General features: G+C 46.5%; 1 protein-coding gene across 7 annotated transcripts; it reads left to right on the top strand.

Annotated features, from left to right (window-relative positions):
* The first annotated feature begins 3,125 nt into the window (after positions 1-3,125).
* RFC2 (replication factor C subunit 2) lies at positions 3,126-14,205 on the top strand. Of its 7 annotated transcripts, none has more exons than XM_029613352.1 (11): positions 3,126-3,182; positions 5,034-5,103; positions 5,426-5,467; positions 6,623-6,729; positions 7,529-7,630; positions 8,607-8,707; positions 9,126-9,283; positions 11,891-11,956; positions 12,430-12,510; positions 13,312-13,425; positions 13,912-14,205. In XM_029613352.1, exons 2-11 carry the CDS (start codon positions 5,053-5,055, stop codon positions 14,020-14,022), a joined length of 933 nt encoding a protein of 310 aa, XP_029469212.1. In that variant the 5' UTR covers positions 3,126-3,182; positions 5,034-5,052; the 3' UTR covers positions 14,023-14,205. The 7 variants fall into 7 exon arrangements, with proteins under 7 accessions (XP_029469212.1, XP_029469210.1, XP_029469205.1 ...); XM_029613350.1 differs by lacking the exon at positions 3,126-3,182 and adding an exon at positions 3,188-3,318; XM_029613345.1 differs by lacking the exon at positions 3,126-3,182 and adding an exon at positions 3,195-3,377.

Genomic DNA, 14,205 nt, shown 5'->3' with positions numbered 1-14,205 from the left:
CGCTAATTTCTAAAAGTAAAATGTGCGGCTTGGCTGCACATTTTCCTTTCTGAATCGCGCGGGAATACCTAATAGGGCCATCAACTTGCATTTGCATGTTGCAGGCGCTATTAGTTTCGGGGGGATTGGACGCGCGTTTTCGACACGCTATTACCCCTTACTGAATAAGGGATAAAGCTAGCGCGTCGAAAACGCGTGTCCAAACGCGGGTTAACAGTGCGCTCCGGTGGAGCGCACTGTACTGTATCGGCATGACAGTCTGTAATCTTGGGGGTTTTGTTGATTCTTTCCTGTCAATGCATAATCACATAAAAACTTTAGTCCAATCTTCATTTTGCAAACTCCATCTGTTGCATCACTTGAAACCTGTTAGAACCAAAGGACTTCAAGACTGTTCTTCCTATCTCTTCTTTACTCAAGCTTAGACTACTGCAATTCTCTTTTCATTGGTTTACCTGCTTATGTTACCCGTCCACTACAAATTATACAAAATTCTGTGGCTCAGCTTCTAACCAGAAACTCTGTTCATGAACATACTGTAATCACTCCAGTGTTACAGTCTCTGCAATGTCTTTTCATGGCATTTTGAACATAACACAAGTTGGCCGTCACTATTCACAATCTGTTCAATAACTGCTCTTCACCCTGGATAACATCCACATGAAAGCTCTATATGCCTTCTTGAGCTTTGAGATCATCAACCCAAGGATTCTTAGATGTTCCGTCACCAAGATTTGCCCATCTAGATGAGACCAGAGGGCACACTTTTTCTTCAGCAGGCCCAATCCTCTGGAACTCCCTACCAGCTGAAATTAGGACATTGGGAGACCCAAGAATGTTCAGGAAGGTGCTGAAGACGTTTCTTTTTCAAAAGACATATGGACTATCTGACCTGATCTGATGCCTGCAGGCCTTCAGTGCTTAGTTATGTTTATGTATTTTAATTCTTGCAATTCCTTTTTTTGACTGATTATTATGAATGTCTGTTGTACCCCGCCCTGAACATTGAAATGGCAGGTAACAAATATTTTAAATAAATAAATAAAATAAATAAATCCCCTAAATAATAAATACAAAAAAATATTTCCCCAAGTCCACCTTAATAATGGTTTATGGACTTTTCTTGTTAAAAGCTTTTTCTAATGCCCCTTGTCATATATATTTACTGACACGTCAATCCTGCTGTGAAATAAATAATAAATGCATGTGATGAGACAAAGGAATACATTAGGACTTGGGGGGTGGGGGGTGGAAAAGGGGGGGGGGGGGTATCCTTCCTAAATCCCAATGACAGTATTTCGTCTGCACTTCCTTCACAGTTCAGAATTCTTGGTTCCATTAGCAACTGATGCACTTATCAGCACTTCCCTCCTCTCAGTTTTGCCTTTGTCTTAGAAGCTTGAAAAGCAAGGGAGAAGCAAAGCAAATAATGTAACTTTTTGTCACCTTTGAAAGAAAACCACACCCTTCTGTATTGTGCCCCATTTGTAAAGAGCACATGGAGAAGAGCAATCTGCACAAGGCGGAAGTCAGTACAATATACTTCTGCATGTCTTTAACCTGCCCTCTTCCAAATTCCTTGCACCCCTTGGGGCATGTTTAGGACAGGACCAGATGAGAGACAGCGGATGCACCCATCTATTCCTGCTTGCTAATTGTTCCTTGCAGAGGTGGGTGGGTTTAGAAATACAAAAATTCCAACAGAGAACCCCTGGCACAGGCAGCCTTTGAAATCAGGAATGACTCTTCAATCCATTGTTTTGAAGTAAACATCTGCATCTCAGGACACATCGATTTCTGTGCAATTTTCCTGCTAATGCTGTTCCGGCTGTACAAAGCATTAAAACATCACAAAAGTTCTTAAAGGGGGGGGGGGGGCGCAGTGATATCAAATTATTAATGCCATTTCGTTTATACTGCAATAGGTACAATAAATTGCATGAATAATACATCAGGTGAAGGACAAGACACGCAGGCTTGGTTTTATCTTTCTCTGCTAGTTCAAACTCTTTTGTGTCTGTTTGCCTATGTCCAATATTTACGCACACAGTTTTCTATGTAACGCAAACTCCCTCTAGTGGCTTCTACTCCATTTGCCTTTCCCAGCGATAGACATATGACCTTTGAACGTCCTTTCAGGGGTACGAACCTATCAAAGTGAAGGGCATTCATTAAACTGTCATCTTTAGCGATCGATTTCTCCGCTGGATACTATGGCATCTGAATCATTACCCCTGTTCAGCTAATTAAACACAAAATAAACGTACAACATTGCTCAAGAATAACGTGCATTATTTATCATCCTTGTCTCACACCAAAGTGTACGTTTAAAGAGAGTGCTTTGTACCCGTCGACTGAGAATTCTGTTTTAAAAGGCACAAGACTAATATTTTCTTCAATATCATTAATTAGGATCTGATTTTCTTTTTTTTTTTGGAAACTGTTTCATTTTTGGCAACCAAGAAATTCCATGGATCCCAAACTGAAAACGTATTCTTGCCTTTCTTGAAATTCAAAATACCAAAAGCCCACAGACAGCGAATTTCTACTTTATTTTTCGAGGGGGTAGAAGCTCAAGTGTGCAATTAATATTTAAAAATCAGAAAGGCCTCAGGGTATAATAATAATTTCCCAGGTAACATTGATTCCTTTGTTCTCTCTTCCTCGTCTGCAGTTAAAACAGGATAAACAAGTAACCCATTGTTTTACTTTGGGATGAGTAATATTTGCACGTGGAGCGACGAGGAGGGAAATTATAACATTAACACGTAAATATCCAGAAATTGGATTGTCTCAAGTACGTTGTATTATGACGGAGAGAGACTGCCAAGCAAAGAAAAAGACCCTAAATAAAAATGGACGAAATCATCGAAATATAGAACTCAACTTGGTTACTGATCGGATGTATTTCTTTCTTTATTCTTGCATCTTATTTTTCAGTTGTTTTCCCCATGCTTTCCAAGCACCTTTACCCAGCTATTGCTGCAGTAACATCTGGGTGTCCAGCAAAAACATCTGGAGTTCCACATCCGCTCTCACACTCAGTAGCAAACTAGTATAGCGTTGCGGAAGGTCTTTTAAGGTGGATCCGCTCTTGACAGTTCGGCAGAGGTGAGAGAATTTCTTGTGACACGTTTCCGGTCGCCCTTAGGAGAGGAAGGCGTCGCGGTGACGTCGTGAGAGTGCGTCCCGCGTCGCCGGGGGCGGGGCGGTTGAGGTTCTACTGGCGGGAAAGGCAGGAAAGCGGCCGGGCCCGGAACGGATATGGAGGCGGGAGAAGGTTCTAGTGGGGCTTCTACCTCGGAGGACACCGGGGAGGTGCGCGGTGCTGCGACCTCGGGGAGTAAGGGCTCAACGGGGAGCTACGAGCTGCCCTGGTGAGGAGCACGGAGGACTGGGGCTAGAGCGCAGTCACATGCAGGGTGCATTAATAGAGAGGGGCAACTGGAAGGGGGCAGTAATAACAGACGAGGGAGACCTGCAAGGGACAGTAAGTTTGGGGAAGGCTGGGATCAGTAATACCGGGGGTAGGGTAATCATAAGGTGCATTCGAGCAGAGACATGGGGCAGATTATGCGGTGCATTAGAGCAGAGGCATGGCGTAAATTACAAAGTGCATTAATACAGGGGTAGGGTTGTCAACTGTCAGTAAAAAAAAAAATGTGAGTAAAAATGTCATGCGAGATGGTGCCCGTTTCCAGGCTTTGCAAGGCTGCGGTATTCAGGAGCCAGGGACTATGTCACAAAGGGGTGACTATAGTAAATCCAGTTGTGCACAAAAAGGCACAACATGTGAAATGTATGTTCATAAAATAGGTTGTTTAAAAAAAAATGTTGGCACACTGTCACAGTAAAATAAAAATTAATGAACTGGCAACCTTGCCCAGGCTTCTGGAGCAGGTGCATTAATATGGGGCTGTGGGGAGCATGTTATTAGAAGGATTAGTGTAGGACATATTCTAAAATGCAATAGTACAGGGAGCGGGGACATAGGGGAAAGTTACAACATGTATTAGCATAGTATATAATCTCCAACCTATGAACTGCATTTACTCCTCTCTGGAACAGCTCTTTTCGCAGGCACCAGGTGCCAAATACTAAGTGCTTGGTGATCTGGGATGTTTCCAGCCCTGGGGCAATAGATTGGTACATTTGTAGTGAGTTGTATTGGCACAGGCATGGCAGTATACTGGGGATCAAAGTGGTCTGAACGGGTACAGGCTATAGTATGGGTGCATGAGGTCAGTGATCACAGCTGCCTAGGAGGTTAGTGTATTATGCTGCTAGTTCCTGGTGGATGCCATTGAGATTTTGTGTTGGAATTTCTAAAATTTTATTTCATAAACATTATAAACTATCCTAGTCTGCTACTGCTCCTTGTGCAGTACATACTTTTGGTGTGTTCTGATACCATAAGAAAATGAACAGGCTGTGCTGTATTCTCTGATCATAATTTATCTGCTTGCTCAAGGATGTATGAGGTACATGCAGGGAAACTGAGCTTAAACTGTGTTGAATTTCTTGTTGAGCCCATCCAGAAATAAAAAATGAAAACATTTCACAATGTTGCTGGGAGCCTTCCTCTGTTTTTCTTTTGGTGAGAGATGTGTTAAACTACTATATTCTCTACCCTGGATCTGTATTATTTTCAAGAAGGCCTTCCTTGTATACTGTGTCCTGTCATATCTTTTGAAAGGGAGAGGGGCAAAAGATGATTTTTATGTAAACGAGTTTAGCTGAAATCTTTTTATCTGCAGGAAAAAAAAGCATTTACATAAACTTCCAAAGTGCATTTATTCTTTATGCACTCTGAAAGCAAAGCATATAGAAACATTTTCAATGTTCATCCCTAGTTCCCCATAATCCCAAATTCTCCAGAGAGCCCTTTATAAATGGTATCTCTCTAGGACTAGCAGCAGTGATATTGTATAGAGCTAAACCTCACCAGAGCTTAGAAAAAGGAGTTACTGAAATATCCCATTCTGGGGATAGAGGAGACATGGTTATATGTTTTGGTTGTGTATTTTCCACAGGGTTGAAAAGTACAGACCCATGAAGATGAATGAAATTGTTGGCAATGAGGAGACTGTCAGCAGGCTGGAGGTGTGTAGTGTTTTGCTTTGATAAAGTTGAATAGTTTGCTCGCTCTTTATCTAATGGAGGCATTTTAACAGCTGCCTTTTTTACATTTTAAAATACATCTCTGACCCTTTAAACTGATGTTGGATGCTTTTAAGTTTTGCTGCAGAATTCAGTGAATATTGTGAAAAGCACAGTATGGCAGGGAACACAAATTCTCTTCTGCAGGTGGTTTTTTTTTTTTTCATTTTGCAAGTCTGACTTTTGATAATGTTGGGGCTGTTACCTGCCTGAGCTGTTGCCAGTTTTATCACCTTGTTAAACAATGCAATGTTTGTTTTTCTAGGTCTTTGCAAGGGAAGGGAACGTGCCAAATATCATCATTGCTGTGAGTTTTTTGGTTTTAGATCACACGGTACATCACATCAGCCAGAGGGGGGACATTTACTTAAATAACACAACTTGAGCGTGGGGGCCATGATGAAGCATCTTTCTGATTTTTAAAAACTGGGGTTAGTTCATTGTCAGCGTTGTGGAAGATCTTGGTTTGGCAGCATTCACAGCCTGTGGTGGGGAGAGGGAATCTTCAGCTGTTGCATAATGGTGACACCCAGTGGCTGGACTCGGTGTCCATGCCTGTCAGGCTCTGGGGGAGCCAGTCTGCAGCCCCTGATGCAGGATTGTCGCTGCAAAGGCTGGAATGAGTTAGGTGGGGAATATAAAAGCCCCTGGATAATTGCAAATTAAGACGGTAGGTGCTGCAGCAGCCCGACAGATTCTGATTGCTCTAGCTGGATCCTCAGGCTTCCCACGACTGTACCTGAGACACGTTTGCATACATTGGGAAGCCAGTATATGCAGATTTATCTCATGCATATTCATTGTGTAACCTGAACACCTGACTGGCTGCAGGGACCCCAGGACCGGTTTGGGAAGCTTCTGCGCCAAATAACCAAAGATGCAATCCTTTCTGTTCATGGCCATGCGATCTGAGCTGAGGCAAAGCCCATGCAGCAGCCAAGGCGCATAAAAAATGTGCATATAGTCATGGTGAGGGCTCTTAATACCTGTGCTGCGCAATCGGAGAGATTTCTTTGCATTTCAGGCTTTTGTTTTGTTTGTTTGTTTTTTTTTTTCACCCGCTCCTTTTTGGGGGCTTCTAGCTCAGTTGGAAGCAGGGCTAGGATCCAGTGTGTCCTGAGCCTTTGTTTCCCCCTGCTTTACCTCCCTTTCCCACTCTGTCCTCAGCCGCAGGTCAGACACCAGGGCGCCTTCTGGAACTCTGCGTTCAGAGCCCTTACTCAAGCCACTAGGTGTCAGCATTGCGCAATGGCTGACTGACCCCCTCCTATCCACGGGGCTGAGAGTGCATTTGTTGCTTTTTTTTTTTTTTTATTGGCTGCTGCTGATCATTCTTTTTGCTGGAGTTGGTGCTGTTATTTCCTCAAGAAATCCGTAAGGCAAGAACCAGACCCTTTCTCCCTCTTGGTTTGGCAAAGCCAGCCAGTATTTGACTGAATGGTGTGATACCCTTTATTTTCAGGGTCCTCCGGGAACTGGAAAAACCACCAGCATTCTGTGCTTGGCCCGTGCCCTGCTGGGTCCGGCGCTGAAAGACGCCGTCCTAGAGCTCAACGCTTCGAACGACAGGTACGCACCAACGAGCCTTCCAAAGGAAGGCCGTCCGCAGATTCTGGGAAGCGGAATGGCTGCTAGCGAGCAGAGCAAAAGAAACGGAGAAAATGATGGCAGATACGGGCCCATCGCTAGTCTGCCCAGTTTCATTCTTGGTGCAGGGTCACAGACTCCCCCCTTTACTGTGATTTTGGCAAAGGCGTGCTTTAAAAAAACAATAAGATTGGGCTGCTTTTCTTGGATTGTTTGTTTGTTTTTTTTTAACATGATACTGCCAAAGTGGGTTCTTTGCTCATGGTGTTAGCTGCACTACCAGTACAGTGTGTCATTCCCGCAGCAGCGTCACGCGCTACTACCGCTGGAGGTATGCAGCGCCATACGGTGCTGATGGCTCACGTACGATGTTCCTGCCCAAGAGAGCTTACAGTCTGAGCAGGTATCGGAAGGCAATGGGAGGTAAAGTGTCTTGCCCAAGGAGTGAGGAGGAATTTGATCCCTGGCTTCCCCCCTGGTTCTCAGGCCATTGCTCTGACCAGTAGACTTCCTGTTTTCACGCTAATGGGGCCTCCTTTTCCCTCTCTGTTCCCTGGGCCATTCTGTGAAAATCTGTATCTTGTTTTCACTTTTTGGCATTTCCCCGCTTAGAGGTTTGGGTAGCCTACCGTTGTCTGTGGAAACCAGAAGATACGTTAAACGCTAGGCTTTGATATTCACTAGCACCTGACGCTCTTGTGATGGATCTCGGAGCTTCACTTTTCCTTCCGAGCACCGTACCCATGCCCACTGACTGTGCCTCGTTTCTTCTTTCCTTTAGAGGCATAGACGTCGTGAGGAACAAAATTAAAATGTTCGCTCAGCAGAAAGTGACGCTTCCAAAAGGGCGGCACAAGATAATTATCCTGGATGAAGCGGACAGGTACGGTGTGGATGTTTTTTTTGGTTTTCTTTCTTTTTTCTTTTAAATTATTAAGAAGATACCATCGTGCTAGCCCTTGTCAGTGCCATGTCTCCTTGCAAGCCGGTGAGTTGTGGGGGTGGGGGGAGACCTCTGAAGGAATTTCCAAGCTAATAACCCGAAAGGAACATTTTAAATGATGCGTGCATATGTACGATGCCTGCAAATTTGTAACATGGCCGGTGACGCAGCAGCAGTGCTCTGCAGAGGCACCTGGGTTTGATTACCTAGGTCAGTGATGGTGAACTCCAGTCCTCGAGTGCCCCAAACGGGCCAGGTTTTCAGGATATCCACAACGAATATGCATGAGAGAGAGAGGCAGTGCATGCAAATCTTTCTCATGCATATTCGTTGTGGATATCCTGAAAACCTGGCCTGTTTGTGGCACTCGAGGACTGGAGTTCGCCATCGCTGACCTAGGCTGTATCTTCATCTGGAGCTGGGGGTGCTGCGGAGGCGACGTTCACAGCCCGGAGGGGAGAGGGGAGGAAAACCAGTTCTCGCTCAATGGGGACATCTAGTGGCTGATGTTAGAGCCCCCAACTGCAGGGTTCCCAAAGGTTCTTGGTCCCCCTGGCTGACAACTCAAGTGACTGCACCAAAGTGAATCGGGACATGAAATAGGGAAAAATCCCTGGCGAGGCTGCAAATGAAGGCACCGGAAACGCAGCCCTGGTTCAGACTGAACTGCAAGCCTAAAAGAGCAGGAAGAAACTGCCGTCCGTATCCTGTGAGCGGAGTTTGCTCTTCAATCTGGTTTTTGTGCTGTCTCTGCCACTGGCCTGCTGTTGCTGTTTGGTTAACGCTGATTGCAGTGATTGAGGATGTTTATGGAGTGTCAGCTTGATATGCAACCTTAAAGAGATTTATTAAAAAAAACAAAAAAAAAAAACAAACAAACCCCAACAAACTTTAATTGTCCTTATTTCTATTGCAGCATGACAGATGGCGCTCAGCAGGCCCTGAGGAGAACAATGGAGATTTATTCCAAAACAACCCGCTTTGCCCTTGCTTGCAATGCCTCTGATAAAATTATAGGTAAGAGACGAGTGGCTCTTATCCCTGATCTCTTACACATTGTTAAACCATTTCACCCGGTCCAAAGCTCCCCTGACAGAAGGGGTATATTTTAGGCTCTGAACTGCAGCTTTAGCTAGCAGATTCATAAGAGGAATTTTATAGCGGCCGAATCGCGTATGTCTTCCCCCCCCCCCATTCAATTTAGTGCTTACAAAAGATGCTACCAAGGAAGCTACGGAGCAGGGTGCAGCGAAGGCAGCAGTACAAGCTAAGCCTTGCAAGAAGGGTATGGAGCAGGCAGTGGCAGGGCTGTGGCTCCCCCCCCCTGCATGCCCTTGATCCTTGGCGGAGGGGCAGGGGAATGGCCCTTTTTAGCCCCTGAGCGGCGCTGCTGTGATTTGCAGACCGATGTCGTCTCTGTTTATTTGCTCTGCAGAGCCGATCCAGTCTCGCTGTGCCGTGCTGCGCTACACAAAGCTGACAGATGCACAGGTCCTGGCCAGGTTAATGAAGGTGGTCGCCAAGGAGAATGTGCAGTACACCGATGATGGGTTGGAGGCCATAATTTTCACTGCACAAGGAGACATGAGACAGGTCAGGGCTAGTTTATTTTTTTGTTCCAAGCCAATACCTCCAGTGCTTTACTATAAAGTTCCTGTAAGCTTAGGGGTTTTTCCCCTGGTGAGGAAGGGGAGGGGGGGGGGGTGGAATAGCTGGGATTGCCAACTATCCGGTTTTTGGACTGGACAGCCAAGTTTTCAGATGTGTTGAACAATGTCCAGGCAGAAATACTTGACTGGACTTTGAAAATCTGGTTTTCACAAGAGTTGTCTCCTCTTCCCCGCAGCTTCCTGGTTATAGGGAAAGGCAGAGCCGAGAGCTGAGCTGTGCCTCCTTGCTGTATTGTGATTGGATGGGATGGAGAGAGGAGGCGGGACGCAGCACAGCCCTCAGTTCCCAGTGGCTCCACAGATCTCTGCAGCAATGCTGTCTGGGTCCCTCCCCCTCCCTCACTCAGTGCTGGGCCAAGACCCGAGAGAGCCAGCCAAGGGATACAGGAACAGAGGAGGGAGGAAGAGACAGTCATAGGGTGAAAAAAGGGGAGAAACATAGGGGGACACAGAAAAGGGGAGGGAAAGGTAAGAGAGACACTCGGGGATCAAGGGAGGAAAGACAGGGGTTATGGAAGGGCGGTCACAGGGAAGGGGGGAGGTACAACGGGAGCATGAGGGAAGGACGGGAACAGGGAAAAGGAAGAGACGAAGCACAAATGAGACGGGAACACAGGAGGAAAGGAAATGGAGAAAGAGGAAGGCACTGGGGAGGAGAGGGAGAGAAAGAAGAGCACGGGGAGGGAGGGGACAAGAGACAGGAGGGCAGCACAAAAGAGGAGTCTACAGAGGAGGGGCAGGGCATATTGAGAGAAAGGTGGCACAAGGGAGACAGATGAAAGGCTGGGAAGTTTTTAAGGAAAGGGAGAGTCAACCACAGGCCGTGTGTTTGGGAGTGTGCGCGGGTGGATGAGCGGGGAGGCCGCGTGTTTGGGAGTGTGCGCAGGTGGGTGAGAGAGGAGGCCGTGTGTTTGGGAGTGTGCGCGAGTGGGTGAGAGAGGAGGCCGCGTGTTTGGGAGTGTGCGCGGGTGGGTGAGAGAGGAGGCCGCGTGTTTGGGAGTGTGCGCGGGTGGGTGAGAGGGGAGGCCGTGTGTTTGGGAGTGTGCGCGGGTGGATGAGCGGGGAGGCCGCGTGTTTGGGAGTGTGCGCGGGTGGATGAGCGGGGAGGCCGCGTGTTTGGGAGTGTGCGCGGGTGGATGAGCGGGGAGGCCGCGTGTTTGGGAGTGTGCGCGGGTGGATGAGCGGGGAGGCCGCGTGTTTGGGAGTGTGCGAGTGTGGATGAGAGGGGAGGCCGCGTGTTTGGGAGTGTGCGCGGGTGGATGAGCGGGGAGGCCGCGTGTTTGGGAGTGTGCGCGGGTGGATGAGCGGGGAGGCCGCGTGTTTGGGAGTGTGCGCGGGTGGATGAGCGGGGAGGCCGCGTGTTTGGGAGTGTGCGCGTGTGGATGAGCGGGGAGGCCGCGTGTTTGGGAGTGTGCGCGTGTGGATGAGCGGGGAGGCCGCGTGTTTGGGAGTGTGCGCGGGTGGATGAGAGGGGAGGCCGCGTGTTTGGGAGTGTGCGAGTGTGGATGAGAGGGGAGGCCGCGTGTTTGGGAGTGTGCGCGGGTGGATGAGAGGGGAGGCCGCGTGTTTGGGAGTGTGCACGGGTGGATGAGAGGGGAGGCCGCGTGTTTGGGAGTGTGCGCGGGTGGATATGAGGGGAGGCTGTGTGTTTATGGGGAAATGTGGAGGTGGGTGTGTTTTAGAAAGGCTTTAGTTGTGATAGAGATCAAAATTGCATGAGAGAGGCTACTGATGATATCTCTATGAGGATAGTTGAAATAACATTTTATAAAATAAAGTATATTGAGGAGAGTGCTTGAAAGCCAAGTAATGAGTGGATCGACGGCTGACAGTAGTCTGCAACCTCCTCTCTCCTCCCCAAAGCTTGAAGTTTAGTGGGGTGTCCAGTTATGGTCCATGGAAAAGGGAAGACTTGGTACTAAATGGAATTTACTGTTAAGTCAGAATTTGTGAATTCAGGCTCTAGGTTATAGTTTCCAGAGATTTGGGTCCTCATGCAGAAGCAAAGTTTGTTTGCTGTTTAATAGTAGGCTGGATTAAATGTGCTGGAACAGAGTTTTTCCAACTCTGTCCTCGACCTACCCCTAGCCAGTTTTGCTTTCAGGATATCCACCATGAATATGCATGAGATGGATTTGCATGCACTGCTTCCCTTGTATGAAAATCTCATGCATATTCATGGTAGATATCCTTAAAATCCAGACTGGCTAGGGGCTGCCAAAGGATCTGGTTGATTCCGCCCACCATGTTAGCTGTCCGCTGCCTGACACCGATGACCCAAGAACTGTTTTTGTGTGCAAACAGTAGAACAAGGCCTGGTTCTATGAGAAGTAATGACTTTGAGTCGCATCCCTTCACGTGCTAACCCCTGCCAGCAATTTTCATGGGAGGAGAGCCCGCAGATGCTTTATCACAGCAAACCGAAAATCTGGCTTTGGCTTGGAGAAAAATGCTTAGCAAGGGGGAAGGAACTGGGAATAGAAAAATCAGAACATGCGATGTGAAATTCAGCTTTTTCTTCCCTTCACAGGCACTAAACAACTTGCAGTCCACTCATTCAGGGTTTGGTTTTATCAACAGCACAAACGTATTTAAGGTGGGTGATCCTTGACCATTTAATTTTCATATGTTGTGCACTTGTGCTCTCTTTAACAGGAGGGGTTTTTTCCTTGAACCTGTGTCTGGCTTATAAAACAGCTTTTTTTTTTTTTTGTGCAATGCCCCGAGCTTTTGTGAGGCAGCATGGGGCTGGGAGTACGTAAGGGTTAGACAGGAGATGACTGGTGTGAGGTTTGTGACAGTTGTAAAAATCTCTTTGAAAATTAGAACCCGTCCAGTTGTGTTTCAGCAGTGAGCACTTTACAGCTGCATGGAGCTTTTCCAGGTTGGATGCCAGCAAGGGGGAACCATGGTTTTTTAATTAGGCAGTTAAGTTCAATGTTCTGTGAAAAGCTGATTTGCATCTAATTAAGGAAGAGAGGGAGGGGCGGCTCTCCTGAGGGATCACTTGAAGGTGTGGGCACGCCCTCGGTCTGATGTCCATTTTTTTTTTTTACCTGTTTGTTTCAGGTGTGTGACGAACCTCACCCGCTGCTAGTGAAGGAGATGCTACAGCACTGTGTTAATGCAGATATTGATGAAGCGTATAAGGTTTGGCGTTTTTTTTTTCCCCCCTCAGCCCTAACCTGCTCCTCCAATTCCCCCGTCTCCCAAATCTCATCAAGCGCCTGAGACTCCCGGCTAGAAACATTGCTGCTTTAGAGTCCTATTAATCCTAACAAATGTAACTTCAGATTAAGGGTTGCATAGTACAGTGGATCTCGAACCAGTCTGGGGGGCACCCATCCAACGCCATCCCCTAGCCAGTCTTTCAGGATCCCTCTGTTGAATATGCATATGAGAGATTTGCATGTGCTGCTTCCATTGTATGCAAATCTCTCTCATGCATATTCATTGTGGATATCCTGAAAACCGGCCTTTGTGTGATGCAGGGAAGGTGGGAGGTCCACGCTACCTCTAGTGCATTCCACCTTCCTTCTGACCCCTAAATGCAATGATGTTGCCAAAGACCCTGGCTCCCTTCCAAATTCTTTTGTTTCCGTGATAAAAAACCCCCCAAAAAAACAAAAAAAACCCCTAAATGTTCTTCTGTTGCACAGGTGGCAAACCCTTTTGTGGCCCTCGAGGACCGAAGTTCGCCATCCCTGTTCTGTTGTCTTTTGAATTTAATCAAAATGTTTATGCTTGGCCTAACTTTCTTGTAAGATCTCTTCACCTCCCTTCCCCTTCATTGTATTTAATCCATGAAATAATTATTTTCTCGTGTGTATATATATATATAACAATTATTTTTCCTGTATATAAGATTTATAATAAGGAAAAATTAATTGTTAGTTTTGGAATGATTAAATAATTAAAAAAAAAAAGTTCAAGGCAGACCCCTTCCCTCAGATTGTCTCCCACCTTTGGAGACTGGGTTACTCGCCTGAAGATATAATTGGCAACATTTTCCGGGTGTGCAAGACCTTTCAGATGCCGGAGTACCTCAAGCTGGAGTTCATCAAGGTAAGTGGCCCTGCAGCGGCTCCCTCCGGCAAATTCACTGGGTGATGGTGCGTAGGCTGTGGGTTTGTTTGTTTTTTTTGAAGGGGGGGAGGTTTAATTGCTTTTTCCTTTTTTTGTGTGTGTGTTCTTTGCCTGGCACAGATTTTGTACAAACCTTTTCAAACTGAAAGTCCCTATCTACGTTCCCTAAAAAATAAATAAAAAGTTGCCATGGGAAAAGGAGTACCTGTGGACATTTGTGCCAGCTTTTCTGTGGGTACTTAAGCCATAGAAGGCGCGAGACAGAGGTTTGAAAATGTAATCTTGTGTTTTTGACTCTTTCCTGCCCCCTATCTAACCATGACCCCAAGAACTCTGCCTCCTAATGCAGCAGCCGTGTTTGAGTGGGTCATTTTCAGATGGTCTCCTTTTTTTTGAAAATTCCTCCCTACAGCAGACTTTCACAAGTTGACTTTTTTTCTTTTGTGTAATTTCTTCCCCCCTCAGGAAATCGGGTACACACACATGAAAATAGCAGAAGGGGTGAACTCGCTCTTGCAAATGGCTGGATTGCTGGCCAGGCTCTGCCAGAAGACTGCCGTTCCTTCTGCCAGCTGAGAAGGAGAATTGGTTTTCTGCTGTGCTGGAGCTTGGAAGGCTGGGAGAGTGGATGTGGAAGTTTTCGGATTTGTCTGTGCAAAAAAAAAAAAATCTGACTTTTTTTTTTTTAGTCAGCAATTGATGTTCCTTGTTCCTTAACCTTGATTTGGAATATTAAAGCCAGACTTTTTTTATGCTGTG

Source organism: Rhinatrema bivittatum, chromosome 8 (assembly GCF_901001135.1).
Source record: "Rhinatrema bivittatum chromosome 8, aRhiBiv1.1, whole genome shotgun sequence".
NCBI classification, from domain to species: Eukaryota; Metazoa; Chordata; class Amphibia; order Gymnophiona; family Rhinatrematidae; genus Rhinatrema; species Rhinatrema bivittatum.
This window is presented reverse-complemented; position numbering and strand designations above follow the sequence as displayed.